Source organism: Hyperoodon ampullatus (assembly GCF_949752795.1).
Source record: "Hyperoodon ampullatus genome assembly, chromosome: 4".
NCBI lineage: Eukaryota > Metazoa > Chordata > Mammalia > Artiodactyla > Ziphiidae > Hyperoodon > Hyperoodon ampullatus.
The window spans coordinates 29,282,166-29,299,678 of record NC_136917.1 but is presented as its reverse complement, the minus strand read 5'-3'; the positions used below and the strand labels follow the sequence as shown (position 1 = coordinate 29,299,678).

The following is a 17,513-nucleotide window of genomic DNA, read 5'->3' as shown; positions in this document are numbered from 1 at the left end:
GCGGGCCCAGGGCCATGTGGCGAGGCCCCTCGGGACCCCGGCGCCTTCCGGGTGCCGGGCTTCCAGAGTCGAGTCGGGGAGCCCTAGACTTGGGGTTCGGGACAATCCCTCGTCTCCTAGCCCCAGAAAATCCAAGTCACCCGGCAGGGATGGGGGTGCTGCTGGAAAGTGGGGAGACACTGCCCGGACTCGTGCACTGCAAGGATTTCACCTCCATGTTTGATGGGGAAAGTCAGGTCTGCCCAGAGATGGGCAGGAACTTGCCTGGAGACACAGCAGCAAGCGGGGTGGGGCCTGGGGAGAGGCCTGCGGGCTGGGCTCGGCCTCGGCCCAGGTGGAGGGGCCGGTGTCCCCGATGGTGAATGGGAACGCCCCCGCTCGTGTTCACGCGGAGAGCTGGGGGGCCTGGGGTGCAGAGGCAAGTGCTGGGTGGAGGTCTGAGAGTGGGGGCAGGGCAGGCATGTGGGAGACGGTGTCCACCTGGCTCACAGGTGACCCAGACGGGCATGCAGAGTGCACCTGCAGCCCAGCTGGGGGCCAGAGGCCAGGGTGGGTGTGCCTGTCCCAGGATGGGCATCCAGCCAGGCCCCTGCATCTCTGCCTCGGGCCCAGCCACACCTGGGTTCTGCTTCCCAGGGGGCAGGCACGGGGTGGGCTTGCAGTGGTTTTGGAGCTTCAGTGCTCACACCTGTTCCCTCCTGCCTCCGCTCCTTCCCTCTCCAGTCCACGGAGCTCCCTCCCCCCTGTACCCTGGGCCAGGCTCTCGTCTGCCTTTTGCTTCTGGAGAGCCCGGGGCAGCCGCCGGCCACACCCTCCCCTGAAATACTCCAGGCGACTGTGAAGGGGGTGAGTCGGTTTCCCAGTGACACCTAAGGAGGTAAGGAGAGATGGAGCTCCCCTCCCCTGCCAGAGGAAGGGCCCTCCTGCCCCAGGCCCTGGGCTGGGTCTCGGGGACCTTCCCTGCTGGTGTCTGCTGGGGAACCCAGGGCGCTTGACTAGGATCCAGGAGGTGGCTGCGTGTGGGCAGGGGGTCTTGGCTGCTGGCACCATGCCTCGAGCCTACGGGTTCCAGGGCTCAGGGAGACAGAGGTGGCCAGCCAGTCTGGGCTGTACCGGGATCACCGCCTGTCTGTGTTGTGAACAGGATGCGGGCCTGGAGGAGCCAGGAGCTCCCTTCCCCCGCTTCCCTCTCAGCCTGCTGTGCCTGCAGCCGTGTTACGGGTATTTTTGAGACAAATACGAAGTGCCCCCAAGAAGGGAAGGCCCTGGCAAATGAGGCAGATGTGACAGGATGGGCTTGATTTTCTTTAAGATTAATGCGGGCCAAGGGTTGTGAAATGAGGATCACCTGGCAGCCTAACCCGTCCCCTCCAGAGAGGCGTGGAAGGTGGACCAGGCAGCCCCCGGAGGTGGGGGTGTGGTGACTGCCCACTGCAGTGGGTGTGGGAGTGGAGGTTTTTAACGACTGGGTGGAGAGCGTACTGGGCAATTTTTTTTTTTTTTCTGGCCGAGCCACTTGCGGGATCGTACTTCCCGACCAGGGATTGAACCCAGGCCCCAGCAGTGAAAGCACAGAGTCCTACCACGGGACCTCCAGGGAATTCCCTGTGTCGCGCAGTTTAAATGACCGTTGGATGTGTTCTTTTAACCTCAGAGTGATCAGAAAAGTCATTGAGAAAGTTTTCACTAGAATGAGACAACTGTCCCGTGCCACCTGGGGTTTGAATGAAGTGTGGGAGAGGGAAGCTCTGAACGGATGGATAGACTGATCAGACATGCATATACACGTATGTGTACATTGTATGCACACCTATATGTGTATTCACATGTGCATACACAGGTGTGTACACGTACAGATGCATGCATCTGTACACATGCATACGTGCATGTACACGTGTGAGCATGCATGTTATCTACACACGTGCGTGATGACCTTATGCATACATACATGCGCACACATGTGTTCACGTTATACAAGTGCTCGCGTGTGACATACACATCACCCACACATGCCTACACACGTACGTGAACGTGTATTATAGACATATGAATACACGTGTAGATGTATGTACACATCATCCACACATAGGCAATATGCATGTACATGTATACACACAGGCACATACATGCACAATATCTACACACGCGTGTATGTGTATGCCTTATGTACCTACGTGTTATATACATGTATGTATACATACCTCTGCACATACGTATACACATGCATGTGTGCACATCATCTGTATACATATGTATGCATAACACAGGTACGTGTGAAATATGTGCTATGTTTCCAAGTTTTGTTCATGGACATCACGAAACACACGTAAGCATGTTGGTCTGCGTATATGTCAGGGCTTATCAACAGAGGTGGACCCACGCCCCGTCCCCGTCTTCTGCAGCCCCCGCCCTTTTCCTTGGGTCTCACGTTTCTCTAACAGAACACGTCAAGTGTCCGGTGCATCTCTGGGACTTGCCGGTTGATGATCTCACCACATGCCTGTGCCGGCTCGTTTCACCAAAAGCTCCTGTTCGCTGGGAATTGGGCCGCCCACCTTCTCACTGTTGACAACCCACGTAGGTGCCGTAGTTCAAAGGGACTGTGGTGCCAGAATGCTGAGGGAGGCAGGTGGGTGTAGAAAGCCCACAAAACATGAGTGACACCCATTGCTGCCGGCTCTCTTACCAAACGCTTTATTTCAAGACAACTCTGCCCCCTCCCTGCCACCCCGCCTCCAACCCCAGGGCGTGCTCAGCACCTGGCCCAGACACACGCACGAGACTTCCTGCATCTCCTGCGCAGACTGACCCAGAAGCCCTTGACCCTGAGGCCCTGCTCAGTGTGCAGCAGCTCGGGGATCATGTAGGCCAGCCATACAGACAGCAGGGTGGCCCCCGTGAGCAGGACGATGGTGATCTCAGGCGGGAAGATGGGCAGTGGGAAGGCCCCGTAGACGTAGACGCTGAAGGTGGTCTCCAGGTGACAGTAGCTGCGAGGGGCGGGCAGGGAGAGGCCGTGGGGCACCGCCTTTGGGGGCCTCACCCTTCACCCCAGCAAACTGGTTTTTTTTTATTTTTTGGCCACGCTGCTCAGCTTGCAGTATCTTAGTTCCCCGACCGAGGATCGAACCCAGGTCCTCGGCAGTGAAAGCGCAGAGCCTAACCACTGGACCGCCAGGGAATTCCCCCGGCAAACGTTTTAAAACTCACGGGGACAAGAGCTGGGCCTGGAGCATTGACGCCGGGCACTGAGTTCCATTTATATCCACTTAACTTCTATCCTCTACAAATCTGTGGTCGTCTCTGTATTGTGTTGGCCAAAAAGTTCGTTTGGGTTTTTCTGTAACATCTTACATATTTTCGCAGAGATCGTATTTTTCCCCAGGACCCCTGTGGTCCCCTGCTCTGGAGACAAGGGATTCCCCCCGCCTCCATGCCCAGGCTCAGTGTGGGGGGCGGGCAGAAGAGACCAACAAAGCACTCATCACAGTGGACGCGGAGTGGGGTGCGTGAGGGGGGCCACAAGCGTCCCTCAGGTGGCTGCGAGCAGGTGGGGATGGCAGGATGGAGGGAAGGACACCCAGGTAAGGGGGGGAAGTCGCTGGGGGCTCTGCTGGAGGCAAGGTGCAGGGAGGGCAGGGGATGAGCCTTGCAGGCAGACGCCTCTCTCCCCTGGGCATCCCCACCCTGGTGCCTTCTGCCAGTGGCATCCCAGAGCTGGTCCAGGGTCTGGGGCCTTTAGGGAAGGCAGGGTCTCCCCGCGCTTTTGGGGGTGGACTTTGTGTCCGTGTGGAAGGGATAGGTGATGGGGGAGCAGGGAATAATGCCGCCCATGTTCCCCCTCCCAGTGGGAGACGTTAATGATCTGAACCAGCACAGTGGGTGGCGAGTATTAACAGCCAGCTCCTGGCGCAGGGTTGGGCTGGCCTGTAATGAGTGTCAGTTTCCTTTCCGTGGTGTCAGTACTCCGGCTGCCAGCGGGAAGCCAACCGGCTTGCAAAATCCCTGGATATCTAATGATCCGTGTTTGGGAGCCAGTCTACACCGGCCCCTGCACCCCACCCGTTAGACATGGCATGAGGGTGACTCTGGTCCCTGAGGGCGGGGACAGGGCTGCTGGTCATTGCTGTTCCCCCGCACCCAGCATGGCCTTTGAATGAGGATTTATTTAGGAAGTGAACAAATGTCATCCTAGAGGAGGGAGAAAAGTGGGTCCCCCTCATGTGTGCAACCTGCCCCCAGAGAGCCAGCTCTTCCCCCAGAGGCCCCTGGTACAGGGTGACTCACCTGTAGTATGGATCCACGATGGAAATGAAGAAGATGTAGATGCCGTTTCTTTGGTCGAAAATGACCTTGTTCTCTGTCGGGCCTCCCAAGATCTGATACGGGACTTTGGGCCATCTCAAGGGTGCATTGTTGTTAGGGTCGTGGCAGCTCACATAATTCTGGGGAGGAGGACAGAGACGTGCCTGCTGGCCCCGGGGGCCGGGAAGGACCGTGCCAGCCCACAGGCGCTACCGCCGCACACACGGCCCCACCGGTGCCACCACCCACCAGCACCCAGGGGTGTGAGTCCAGGACCAAGTGCCCGCTGGGCAGGCCAGCCGATTGGTGACTGTGGAGCCTTCTTCCCACCTTCCTTCTCCTGTGCCTGCCCCAGCTTTGGGGGCTGCAGGCATAACAGCTCTGCTCACCAGGGTCCCTTGCAACTGTCAGTCTTGGTAGGAATCAGATGCTGCTGATGGCATGTGCTCTTGGTGTTATGGGCTGAGTTGAGTCCCTCCCACAAGTCATATGTCAGAGTCCTAACCCCCAGGACCTCAGGTGGTGACCTTATTTGGAGATGGGGTCTTTACAGGGAATCAAGTGAACATGAGGTCACTAGAGTGGGCCTGATCCAGTATGGCTGGTGTCCTTAGAATAACGGGAAATTTAGACCCAGAGACGACACGCACAGGGACAAGACCATGGGAAGATGAAGCAAGCGATTGGGGCGATGCATCTACAAGCCAAGGAATGCAAAGATGGCCAGCAAATCACCAGAAACCAGGCCAGAGGCCTGGGACAGATTCTCCCTCATGGACTCAGAGGGAACCAGCCCTACCGACACCTCGATCTGGGACTTTTGGCCTCCAGAACTGGGAGAGGATAAATTTCTGGTGTTTAACCCATCTGGTTTGTGGTCCTTTTGTTACACAGCCCTAGCTGACTAACACACCTGGGGAACCTGACGGTGGAAGTGAGACAGAGCCACCAGGGCTTCTCGGGAAGCAGTCGTGGGTGCCCAGGTGGCAGCTGTGGCTTCTCCACCCTGCCTTCAGATCCCGGGGTGTCACATAAAGGGGGATATGCCCTTGAACTCAACTGTTTGCCCTTCACCGGTGCATCACGCTGGCTCCCTGAGCTAAACACATACTAAGGGTCTCGCCTACACCCTGATCTTCTGCACTATTTGCCTGTGGACCCAGAAGGGAGGATGGGGCTAGGCTTGTAAACAAGAGAAGAGATGGACATTCCCAAAGCAAAAGTGTAAAAATAGCAGTGAGTCCAACGTTATGAGAAATAAGGAACTCGGGACTTCCCTGGCGGTCCAGTGGTTAAGAATCTACGCTTCCACTGCAGGGGGCATGGGGCTGATTCCTGGTCGGGGAACTAAGATCCCGCATGCACCGTGGTGCAGCCAAAAATAAAGAAAGAGAATAGAAGGAACTCATTTTGCATGGCAAAGTAAGCAAAAACCGAAAGACAAAAGAGGCAAACTGGGGGAACTATTAGCAAATTACATCGCAAATAAAAGCTTAATCTCATGGGTCTATAAAGAGCTCTTAAAAATACAGAGAAGGGGCCTTCCCTGGTGGCGCAGTGGTTGAGAGTCTGCCTGCCAGTGCAGGGGACATGGGTTCGTGCCCCGGTCCGGGAAGATCCCACATGCCGCAGAGCAGCTGGGTCCATAGCGCAAAAAAAAAAAAAAAAAAAAAAAAAAATCCTTTGGGAGTAAAAGAAGAAAAGCTGGACTGCATATAAACTATGTGAAATAAAATGGAGACAGCTGCTTTTCCTAAAAACCATTTATTTGCCACAGCTAGCTCCACCTCATGGTTTTTAGTGTTTTAGCAGTTCAGTGGCTGTTTAACAGCCAGCCCATCCAATGACTGTGCTGGACATGCAGGCACTGTGGCTCTGTCTTGATAGAAAAGCCCTCAGGGTTCTACAAAATCGGCCACCAGGGCTGATGGGAAAAAAAGTAATGGGACAATCTCTTAAATGCATGCATGCCACTTTGAACGAGAGGGCTAATAAAAAGAATGCAAATACAAACACCGGCACAGTCAGAAAATAATAAATAAGCAAAGCTCCGTGTGTGGCTTGTTCTTTTTAAAGAAACGGTCAGGGTGGTGGTGTTTGGGTAATATTGCGAATGCACAAAACGCATACCCGAGTTGTAGGAGTTGCACGCGTTAAAATCGTTCATTATCGGTTATGTGAATTTCACCTTGAGCAGAACAGACCGTAAATATAATCAAGCCCCTTAAATGACGGGCATTTGGATGGTTCCAGAAGTTTGCACATCATCAGCAGTCTGCTCCATGAGCGCCTTCGTCCCTACACCTCCAATCGTCTCCGATTCCCTTGGGAGAGATTCCCAAAGAGTTTGTGCATCTTACATTTCCATCCCCTGCCGCCCCATCTAGAGACTGAATGTCTGCCACGCCCCCCCCATTCATATGTTGAAACCTACCCCAGAAGGTGATGTATTAGGAGGCGGGGCCTTTGGGAGCTGATTAGGTCCTGGGGGTGGAGCCCTCCTGAAGGAGATTGGCGCCCTTATAAAGGGACCCAGGAGTGCTCCCTCCTCCTTCTGCCATGTGAGGACACAGAAGGCACCACCCAGGAGCCAGACACCAAATCTGCTGGCGCCTTGATCTTGGACTCAGCCTCCAGAACCGTGAGAAACCAATGCTGTTGTTACAAGCCGCAGGGTCCATGGTGATCTTTACAGCAGCCTGAACAGACTGAGTCGGCCCCCAACACACAGTGGGCCTGACCAGTCGTCGCCTTCTGCGACCTGTTTTGGGAATAATCAGAACGCAGGCCCTACCTCTCGGTCCCAGGCGAAGGGCCCTTTGTCGCCGGCCGTCTTGGCGATGGTGGTCCAGTTCTGCGGCTGGGAACTGCAGAGGGCCATGTCGGCCGTCAGGGCGTACGTGTACGTGAACAGCCCGTTCACCTCCAGCAGGACGTACTCGGCCTCGACCACCTCCTGGAACTTTCCTTCCCTCCACCTGGGACACACCATACACAGGCAAGGCTGCTGGGGGGCCGTCGTTGGGGGGGGAGGCTGGGGGCCCTGACGTGTTGTGAGACCATCTGGGGGTGGTGGGAGGTGGCAGAGCAGGGCAGGGCCACCCTCTCCCCCCACCAGGCTGACACTTCTGGGACAGACAACGCGGATATGCAGTGGCAGGTGGGGACAGGACGCTGACGGGGTCGGGGTTGCTTATTTGGACAGGACGCTGACGAGGTCGGGGTCAGGGACTGGGGGTTGCTTATTTTTTGACACCTGCAAACATTCCAGAGGTATACATTTAGGGCGGTGAATTAAGGTTGTTCTAAATCCTTATTTGGGGGGGAATTCCCTGGTGGTCCAGTGGTTAGGGGTCCGGGCTTCCACTGCCGCGTACCCGGCTTCCATCCCTGGACGGGGAACTAAGTTCCCCACAAGACGCGGGGGCCAGAAAAAAGAAAAACAAAACTTATTTTTGGATGCACGTTTGTCTCCTGCCAGGTTGGGGCTTACACCCCTCCTCTGATGGGACCCTTCCCTTGTTCCTCACCCCAGGCCGGCAGGCACCCCACCACGTGGCAGCTCTGAGTTCGGGGCGTGCCCAGCCCACAGTCTCACCTGGGTGTGCGACTGAGGCCAAGAGGAGCTAACACGTGACGTTCTAATGAACCTAAGTGTTGCCACGTGTGAGTGGTTTCTGCGACCGTTCAGTCCGGCAACAGCTATTTAGTGCAGTGGTGTGCGGGGGCGGCGTGGGGATGGGGACGGAATGAAGGAAGACAGAATCCACCGAAGGGGGCAGAGCCAGTGGCATGGCCTGAAATGTGTCCCCCAAATTCCTATGTGAAGCCCTAACACCCAGTGCGACTGGATTTGGAGGTGGGGCCTTTAACGAGGCAATCAAAGTTGAGTGAGGTGATAAGGGTGGGCCCTGATGCCACGGGAAGTGGCAGCCTCTGCGGCCAAGGAGAGAGGCCTGGGGGAAGCAGCCTGCCCACACCTTGAACTTGGACTTCCGGCCTCTAGGACTGTGAGAAGGTCAGTGTCTGCTGTTTAAGCCCCCGAGTCTGTGGTGTTTTGTTAAGGCCGCCGAGCTAAGACGGGGAAGGGGAGGGGACGTGTGAGCTGAGAGCTACGGAGGGAAAAGGCAGGGAGAGGATGCGGCCAGAGCAAAGGGGTGGAGAGGGCTCTGGGGGCCTGTGATGATGGTGAGGGCGGCGGGGGGCTGGCGGGGAGGGGGACTGGGGGGTGGGTCCTCACAGCTCCACCACCGGCTTCCATGGGGTGTCGTAGTAGACGAGAATGGGGCAGCCCAGCTTCTCGTAGTGGTAAGGCACCTCCAGGTCCTCCGTGGCCTTCTGACCCCGGAAGTTGGGGTCGTAGGCTTCCGTGTGGGAGAGCAGGACACAGACACGGGCGAGCTCCCACCAGGCGCCCGGACGTCCCCCCACCCACAGCTCCGCTTCTTCCCTGCACATGGGGTCACGATCATGGAGGCGTGTCTGAGCGGGGGAGTCAGAGTCATGGTCGAAATGACCTTGGGACCCCTGCGGTGGTTGACATTCCGGGTCCATTTAGCTGGGCCCCAGCACCTCGACTGTGTTCAGATGAGATTCTGGGTGTTTCTGTGAGGCTCTTCTTTGGGGCAGAGGTTAATATTGAAATCAGTAAAGCAGTGCTCTCCCTAATGTGGGTGCAGCTGGAGGCCTGAGTAGAACAAACATGGGCCTCCCCCAGCAAGAAAGAAGTCGGCCTGCAGATGGCCTTGAACTAGAACTGCAACTCTTCCCTGAGCTGCCAGCCCCCAGCCTCCCCCATCAGACTGTGCACTCACCAGACCTCTACAGTCCGGGAACCAAGTCCTTAAAATAAATCTCTGTCTCTGTCACTCTGTCTCTGTCTCTCTGTGCCTCTGTGCCTCTGTGTCTCTCTGTCTCACACATACATCCTGTGGCTTCTCTCTCTCTGGAGACCCTGACTCACACACTCTCATGCCCCCAGGCGCTCTGGCTGCAGCCTCACTGGTTGGCAAGTCCAGCAGCACCGGTTTCCGTCTCGGCCGTGGGTCTGGATGGGGGACGGACTCTTGGCTTGTGTTGGAGGGGGGAGGGTCACGTCGTAGGAGACCCACGAGTGTCTTCCCATGCCAGGAGGTTGGTGGTGTGCACCAGTGTGGGAGGGGCTCTCTGTGCCGCCCTGCAGAGGGGGTCACCTTGGCCGGCCACCCCCTCCTGCCTTGGCTGGACAGTGTCTGGCCAACTCCGCTAGCTGGGATGAAGAGGGGACCTGGCTCCAGGAGCTGGTGGCAGGCTGGGGAGGGGTCTGAAGGCTGGCCCAGAAGGTGGCAGAGCCTGGGCAGACCTGGGCCAGGGGCCCTGCCACATCACACTGATTCCCCGAAGGCCCAGCCACCTTCCCTACCTGTCTGCTCGCTCCCTCGGATTCCTTGTGGGCTGGATATCAATTGGCACGGTATCAATTTTAAAATGATCCTTTTTTTCCTTTCTTCAAAAAAAAAATTGTTTTCTTTTCCATTACGGTTTAAAAATGATTCTTGGGACTTCCCTGGAGGTCCAGTGGTTAAGACTCTGAGCTTCCACTGCAGGGGGTTTCAATCCCTGGTGGGGGAACTAAGATTCCTCATGCTGGCGCCGTGCGGCCAAATACATAAATAAAAATTTAAATAATGATTCTTGATTCGCCTTTGGCTCATGCATACCTAATGGTCATGTGTGTGTGTGTGGGGGGGCTCACCTCTCAATGACGTAGCTATAGTTGTCCTGAAGGGCCACGGGGTCGAGGACGCCATTGTAACAGGCTGAGATTTCACTGCGAGCAACAAAAGATAGTGAGAAGCTGCCCGAACCCACGCGGGACCAAAGAATTGTGAATTGTTCCCTTTGACATATGTTATCTCCCCATTGGTTGAATTTTGAGCCCTTTCTTACTTTCTGGTTCTCCAAGATGCTCCAGGCTCATCTTGAATCTTCCCTGCCTGGCCTAGAATCAGCCATTTCGCCAAGGAGCCCTAATTCCTTGTATTGGAGAATGATGTTACACGTGGAGATGTGGGAGCTGGGTGTCCTGACTTTTGAGACAATCCTTTCCCTGTTTTTCTTTGTACTGTTACCATCTGTGCATGTATTCTTAAGCAACATGCAGTCCTCCCTTGGTATCTGCAGGGGATTGGTCCAGGATCTGCCGTAGATAACAAAATCCGAGGATGCTCAAGTCCCATAGTGGGGCCTCTGTATCCTCGGGGTCCACAGCCACAGATTCAACCAGCCACGAACTTAAACACGATCCACCCTTGGCTTGTTGAATCCGGGGATGCAGAACCTGCAGATACAAGGGCTGACTGTAGTTTATTTTTGCCTGATTTTGGATTTTTTTTTTCTGTGCCACCCAGCTTGTGGGATCTTAGTTCCCCAACCAGGGATGGAACCTGTGCCCCTTGCAGTGGCAGTGCAGAGTCCTAACCACTGGACTGCCAGGGAGTTCCCCTGATTTTGGATTTTTTTTTTTTTAAGACTAGAATCATGCTGTGTATTCTTTTGATTCCATGCCCACGTTTGTACGATCCATCCAGGCACTTCTGCCCCGTTCGTTTTACCTGCTGTGACATTCTGTTGTACCAAAACCCTGCACTTGGTTTACCCATCCTTCTGTCGATGGATATTTCAGTTGGCCTGCTTCCAGCTTGGAGCTATTCAGAGTAATGCTGCTGAGAACATTCTGGAACCTAGATCAGTGCAGATGTGCATGAGTGGAATTGCTGGTGGAAAGAAGTGCTTTCCAAAGCAGCTGAAAAATGTACACGCCCACCGGCAATGTCTGGGGGTTCCTGAGGCTGCCAGAGGGGTTCCCATCCTTATAGTACTACTTTGCAGGCTTTGTCAATTCTGCCATGCTCGTGCCGAGTATCGGTCTCTATCGTAGCGTTCATTTTCATTTTCCTATGAAATGGACCACTTTTTCAACACCTTTTTGTGTTTATCAGCCTTTTCCCCCCCTTTTTTGGGAGTGCCTGCTCAAGCCTTTTGCCCATTTTTTTCTATACTTTTTTTTTTCTGATTCGTAGGAATTCTTTATAAATTCTGGATACAAGTCCCTTTTTAGTTACACGTGTGGCAAATACCTTTCCCACTCTCTTTATGGCAGCAGCTTTTTTTTTTTTTTTTTTTTTTTTGCGTTACGCAGGCCTCTCACTGTTGTGGCCTCTCCCGTTGTGGAGCACAGGCTCCGGACTCACAGGCTCAGCGGCCATGGCTCACGCGCCCAGCCGCTCCACGGCATGTGGGATCTTCCCGGACCGGGGCATGAACCTGTGTCCCCTGCATCGGCAGGCGGACTCTCAACCACTGCGCCACCAGGGAAGCCCATGGCAGCAGCTTTGAAAAGATTGTTTTAAAGACTTTCCTGCACATATGTTCTAAATACTGCTAACATCATTTATTGACTCAATAAAGCGTTTCCCTTTTGGGGGGAAAATCTGGTAAAACCGTCACTTGACTTTATTATTGCCCCATGCAGTGGAGCGCTGAGGCTGGCTCTTACTAGCTCCGAGAGACAGCTGTTATATCCTCAGGAGTTTCATGAGCCAGTAGAGACTCACTTTGGTAGTGATCTGTAGGCTCCATGGGAGCATTTACACCACGGGAATTGGCAAATGCCACAAATCTGGGCCTCCCCCAGAACTGGTTGTCGCTCATTTGCTGGCACCCCACCGCCCGAAGGGGAAAACGTAGGGCAGTTTGGCCAGTCTTCAGGGGTTCTTCCTTTCTTTTTCTTGGTCTCTCATGGCTGCGTTCTCTGCAGTAACTATGGATCCTGGAGGCAAAGTTCCTCAGATTTTCAGCAGGCGATTAAACGCAAAATCTCTGAGCAGTTTTATAAATTTATTTATTTCATTTATTTATTTTTGGCTGCATTGGATCTTTGTTGCTGTGCACGGGCTTTCTCTAGTTGCGGTGAGCGGGGGCTGCTCTTCCTTGCGGTGCGTGGGCTTCTCACTGCGGTGGCTTCTCTTGTTGCGGGGCACAGGTTCGAGGCGCGTGGACTCAGTAGTTGTGGCAGGCGGGCTCCGTAGTTGTGGCTTGCAGGCTCTAGAGCGCAGGCTCAGTAGTTATGGCGCATGGGCTGAGTTGCTCCGCGGCATGTGGGATCTTCCCGGACCAGGGCTTGAACCTGTGTCCCCTGCATTGGCAGGCGGATTCCTAACCACTGCACCACCAGGGAAGCCCTCTCTGAGCAATTTTCATCAAAATGAGGAACTTAGGGACTAAAAGGGAGAAAGGGAATGAGCAAAGGATGAGGGAGCAGGGAGAACATGTAAATTTCACCAAGTCGGTGGGGGTGGGGGGGTGAGAGAGGGCAGCCACCCACTGTAGACTCTAACTTAATCTGTTAGGATTAATTATTGAGCTGTTCGTTATGGAAATGTTAAACGTATGCAAAAGCAGACAGAGTAGTGTCACCCGACTTTAGCAGTTCTGAAGCAATGGTGACCATCTCATCCAGTCCCCACTCCCCACCTCGCCACCTCTCACTTCTCCCCTCCCCACCCCATATCGACATACTCACTTCTGAATGACGATCTTCTTCTCCAGGTCACAAGGGACTGAAATGAGGGCTGTCTGCAGCGGCGGGGGGATGTGGCGGGGAGAGACAAGGCGGGGATGTGGACGCTGACTCCGGTCAGCGAGAGCACCATGAAAGCCCACGAGGGGGCGCACTTGACGCAGCCGGGACCAGAAACCCTGCGCCTGGGTCACAATGCGGTGTCCAGGTGCCTGGGACTCACAGAGTCAAGTCCTAAGAAGCTGCCTGATCTGTGGGGCACCGCTAAGGTCCCGCCGTCTGATAACCCCCAGCTAGTACAACTGCTCCGAGGTTGGTGTGTCCTGAGGCACAACCCTGGGGGAAGACGATGGGGAAGGGGCAGTGACCTTGGCAACCAGGGCAGAATCACCTCCGTTTCCAGATCCTGAGTGTGAGCTTAGCCAGCCACTAGGGGACAAACCAGCCAAGGCCTGCTGTCATCAGTCTTAACACTAAGGACAAAGAGTATGGGACAGCAAAAGTTTTGGTCCTACCGGTGGCTTAAGGTCCAAGCATGAAATTTCTTTGTTGGCTATGTCCAGAGTGATGGTTGATATTGTGGGTCTCTTTATGCTGCAAGGCAATGGGAGTGTGTGTTATTGCAGTAAAAAGCATCAACAACCCACTCATTCATTTATCTATGCATCCACCCATCCATCCATCCATCCATCCATCCACCCATCCATCCATCCATCCATCCATCCATCCATTTCTCCATTTCTCCATTCATTCATTCATCTGTTCATCCAGTCTGTCCAGAATATTGACCAAGAACATCTGCTCACACATGGTGGCACCACCCTCCCTCTAGTTTCTTCCTCTTTTTGAGTCAGTTTTGTTAATTTATATATAATTACTTATTGAAAAGAGCATCTGAGCCCGTTTTATTATCACCTAGCTGCATACAATGTTTTCTCATTGTTCTTTTTTTAAAATTTTTTAATTTTTAGATTTATTTTTATTTTTGGCTGTGTTGGGTCTTCGTTTCCGTGCGAGGGCTTTCTCTAGTTGTGGCAAGCGGGGGCCACTCTTCGTCGCGGTGCGCGGGCCTCTCACTGTCGCGGCCTCTCTTGTTGCGGAGTACAGGCTCCAGACGCGCAGGCTCAGTAGTTGTGGCACACGGGCCTTGTTGCTCCACGGCATGTGGGATCCTCCCAGACCAGGGCTTGAACCCGTGTCCCCTGCATTGGCAGGCGTATTCTTAACCACTGCACCACCAGGGAAGCCCTGTATATATATTCTTTTTCAGATTCTTTTCCATTATGGTTTATCACAGGATATTGAATCTAGTTCTTGTGCTATACAGCAGGGCCTTGTTGTTTACCTCTCCTATATATAATAGTTTGCACCTGCTAACCCCAAACTCCCAACCCATCCCTCCCCCACCTCCCCCTTCCCCTTTGCAACCACAAGTCTGTTCTCTATATCTGAGTCTGTTTCTATTTCATAAATAAGTCCATTCGTGTCACAGTTTAGATTCCACAAATAAGTGATATCATATGGTATTTGTGTCTCTGTAAGAGTTTAATGGTTCTCGCCTTACTGTCCTTGGAGTGGGGGTAGTCTGGATGTCGGCCCTGATTCCTTGGCTCCTGCTAAGGGGACACCCTGGGGCCACCCAGCACTACCATCCGGGTGATGACATACCTGGAGGTGAAGTTGGGGTCAGCCCTGCCCCAGTGCTGCTGCTGCCTCAGTGAAATGTTCTGCAGAAGCAAAAGAGAAAATGCAACTACAAGAGTGGAACAGCCCAGGGTGGTCCCGCAATCAGGGTTCAGGAGAGACGGAGGGCAGGATGGGGGTGTTGGGAGGAGGAACCCGGGAGCCATCCAGCCTGCCTCTGGTTCTAAGCCCGTGAAAGGCTTCTGGAAGCTCATGGGAATGACCCCCGTTCTCCAAGCTCCCTGCCTTTGTCCCGGGGACCCACAGTGGGGCGTGACTTAGTTTCCCCTCCTACTTAGCTGTGATGTGACATGGTCTGATCCAAAGAGTCTGTTGTGGTCTGGGGTCAAGTCCCAACTCCCTGGTGTGACTGTGAGGCCTGGCTCTGCCCTATGGATCCCCCAGACCCATATTTGGCCAAGACCCTCCCGGTGGCCCCGGCTTGTCTCCTGATGCCTGGGTTTACCCAGCTAACTCAGGTCTCACGCCCTCCCCGGGTGGGTCAGGCTCCCCGCCACATCCTCCTTGACCCTTCTGTGTGACACCTGCTGCCCTCACTCTCTGGGGGACTGCGGCCTGCCTGGGGTGGGGGAGGGGCGGGGGCTGTGTCCCCTCAACATTCCACAGCACCTTATCTGGGTGTGTGTAAGGAAGGGAAGCAGGGAGGAGGTCCGACGAGGGACACCCTGAGGCGGCTGGACCTGGCTGGCCCAGTCGGTCAAGGCCGAGCCCCTCTCCCGTTGATCCGGGTTTGGGGGGGGAGGGGGAGGGGAGGGGGAGGGGCGAGCTCACCAGTCTGTGCTTGGTGTTCCCCTCGTAGGTGTAGCCGTCCTCGTAGATGACAGCCTGCAGCCCCAGGGAATGGGGGTTGCTCACCATCACCTGGGGGCGGGATGGGAGACGCACGCTCTGTAAGGCGCCAGCAGGCGCGGCGGGGAGCAGCTGGGGGCGCACCCACGGGTGACCCCGGTCCCCCTTCAAACTGAAGACCCAGCTTGCTCTGCAAACGCAGCTGCCGGCTCCGTCCCCAAATGCACTCGCCCCCCCACGGCCCCCCGTGTCATCCACACCCCCTAACTGTGGCTCTGAGTCCCGTCGTGCAGACAGCCTGGGGTTGCAGCCTGCAAGATGCAGAACTGTCCCTGGTGCGCGGAGGGGCCCGTCCTGCAGGGGTGGGGGAAGGGGGGGTGATGAGAGGGCACAAGGCAAGAGCCAGAGCCAGCCTGGCGCCCCCTCGCGGGCCCTGGTCCCAGCTGGCTAGACATCCCCTTGAATCCTTACACTGGCCCACCCCGCCCACCCCCGTTTTCAGCTTGATTGTTTGCACCCAAGAGTCCAGGCTTGGACACGTGGGTTTCAGGTCCAGGAACGCCCACTCTTTTTCAGGCATCCCCTCCAGGAGGGAAGCCGGCGCTGGCTGAGCTGAGAGGGAGGAAAAGGCATTTTTGGAAAGGTTCTGGGGCAGCTCCGAAGAAGGGTGGAGAGCCGGCACAGAGGTGGTGGGAGAGGAGGCTGGGCTGGCAGATGGACAGCCACGGCCAGGCATGTGGACACTGATGAGGAGGAAGAGGAGTTTCTAGGGGGCTTCCTGAGTGAGTGTGTCTTCCGGGAGGATGCCAGGGAATTTCCAGAGCCTGGGAATTGTGGGCACAGGATGTGAGGCCAGGGGTGCTAGGGATGCCAGGTATCAGAAACACTTGTCAAACAGATAAAGCATGCTTACTAGTGGGATTGGTGATGTGTTGGGCCGGGGTATCATGAGGGCCGTCAACTCCAACTCACTCGGGGCGCAGCGGGTGTTGGGACCCCCGAGGCGCATCCCTTTCTAACCATTCCTCCCTTCCTGCTCCTCCCTCCTGGTCTTTGGCTCTCCCTCCATCTCTGTCTCCACCTGTCTGTCTGTGTGTCTGTCTGTCTCTCTCAGTCTGTCTCTCCCGGGCTCTCTGGGTCTTTCTCTCTCTCTGTCTCTGTCTGATTCTCCGCCCCCTGCCCCTCCCTCCCTCCCTACCTGGCTGCCTCTCCTCCAGCTCCAGGGCCGCTCGCGGGAGCAGCGCTACACCAAGCTGGCCGACTGGCACTACATCGAGCGGTGCGTGACAGCAGCCAGCCCCATGCCCCTTTTCGGTGGGTCCCCTGCCACCAGAGGCCACGCACCGGGGCCCACTCCTCACCTGGGCCCCCTCGTGCCCCGATGGGGAATGCTGCTGGGCTGAGGAGAACTCCCGAAGCCCCGGCATCCCCGCCTGCACACAGCTCCCTGAGGCCCCAGTCTCTGTCCCTCAGGAAACGGGGACATCTTGTCGTACGAGGACGCCAACCGCGCCATGCAGACTGGCGTCGCTGGGATCATGATCGCCCGGTAAGTGTGCCCGGGGCGGGGATACAAAGAACCAGCCAGGGCTACCCCTGAGCGCCCAGCCTGCAGCTCGGGGGAGGTGAGGGCGCGTCTGAGTTTGTGCCCAACGCCGGTGCCCCCCAGCCCGCCAGCCCGCCCCCTGCTCTGTTATTCCCCGGGCAGGGAGATGTCAGAGGTGGCTGCTTATGGGGCCGGGGTGAAGGGTACTGGAACTTTCTGTAGCTGTGGGCTCAGGGTTGTGGCTTGGAACTCTTGGGCTTTGCAGGTTGTGTGAGCATGGCCGGGAGGTTGGGGACCATGGGTTTGGGGGCTGGGGTTCCGCCACCGGCCTGCTGACCACCGCCCGCCTGCAGCGGCGCCCTGCTCAAGCCGTGGCTGTTCACGGAGATCAAGGAGCAGCGGCATTGGGACATCTCGTCGTCTGAGCGCCTGGACATCCTGCGGGACTTCGCACACTACGGCCTGGAGCGCTGGGGCTCGGACACGCAGGGCGTGGAGAAGACACGCCGCTTCCTCCTTGAGTGGCTCTCCTTCCTGTGCAGGTGGGATTGGGGTGGCGGGGCGGGGTGTCTTGGGGAGGCCCGGCCCAACCCCGTCCCCGCCGCCCCC

General features: G+C 55.9%; 1 protein-coding gene across 1 annotated transcript; it reads right to left on the bottom strand.

Moving 5' to 3' along the window:
• Nucleotides 1-232: 232 nt before the first annotated feature.
• LOC307051111 (cation channel sperm-associated auxiliary subunit delta-like) lies at nucleotides 233-16,367 on the bottom strand (the record flags this gene model as incomplete). The annotated part of the gene is made up of 12 exons (XM_079701461.1): nucleotides 233-405; nucleotides 750-835; nucleotides 2,760-2,990; nucleotides 4,288-4,445; nucleotides 7,100-7,283; nucleotides 8,546-8,674; nucleotides 10,040-10,114; nucleotides 12,869-12,921; nucleotides 13,381-13,459; nucleotides 14,534-14,592; nucleotides 15,341-15,430; nucleotides 16,272-16,367. 12 exons carry the CDS (start codon nucleotides 16,365-16,367, stop codon nucleotides 233-235), a joined length of 1,413 nt encoding a protein of 470 aa, XP_079557587.1.
• Between the last annotated feature and the right edge of the window lie 1,146 nt (nucleotides 16,368-17,513).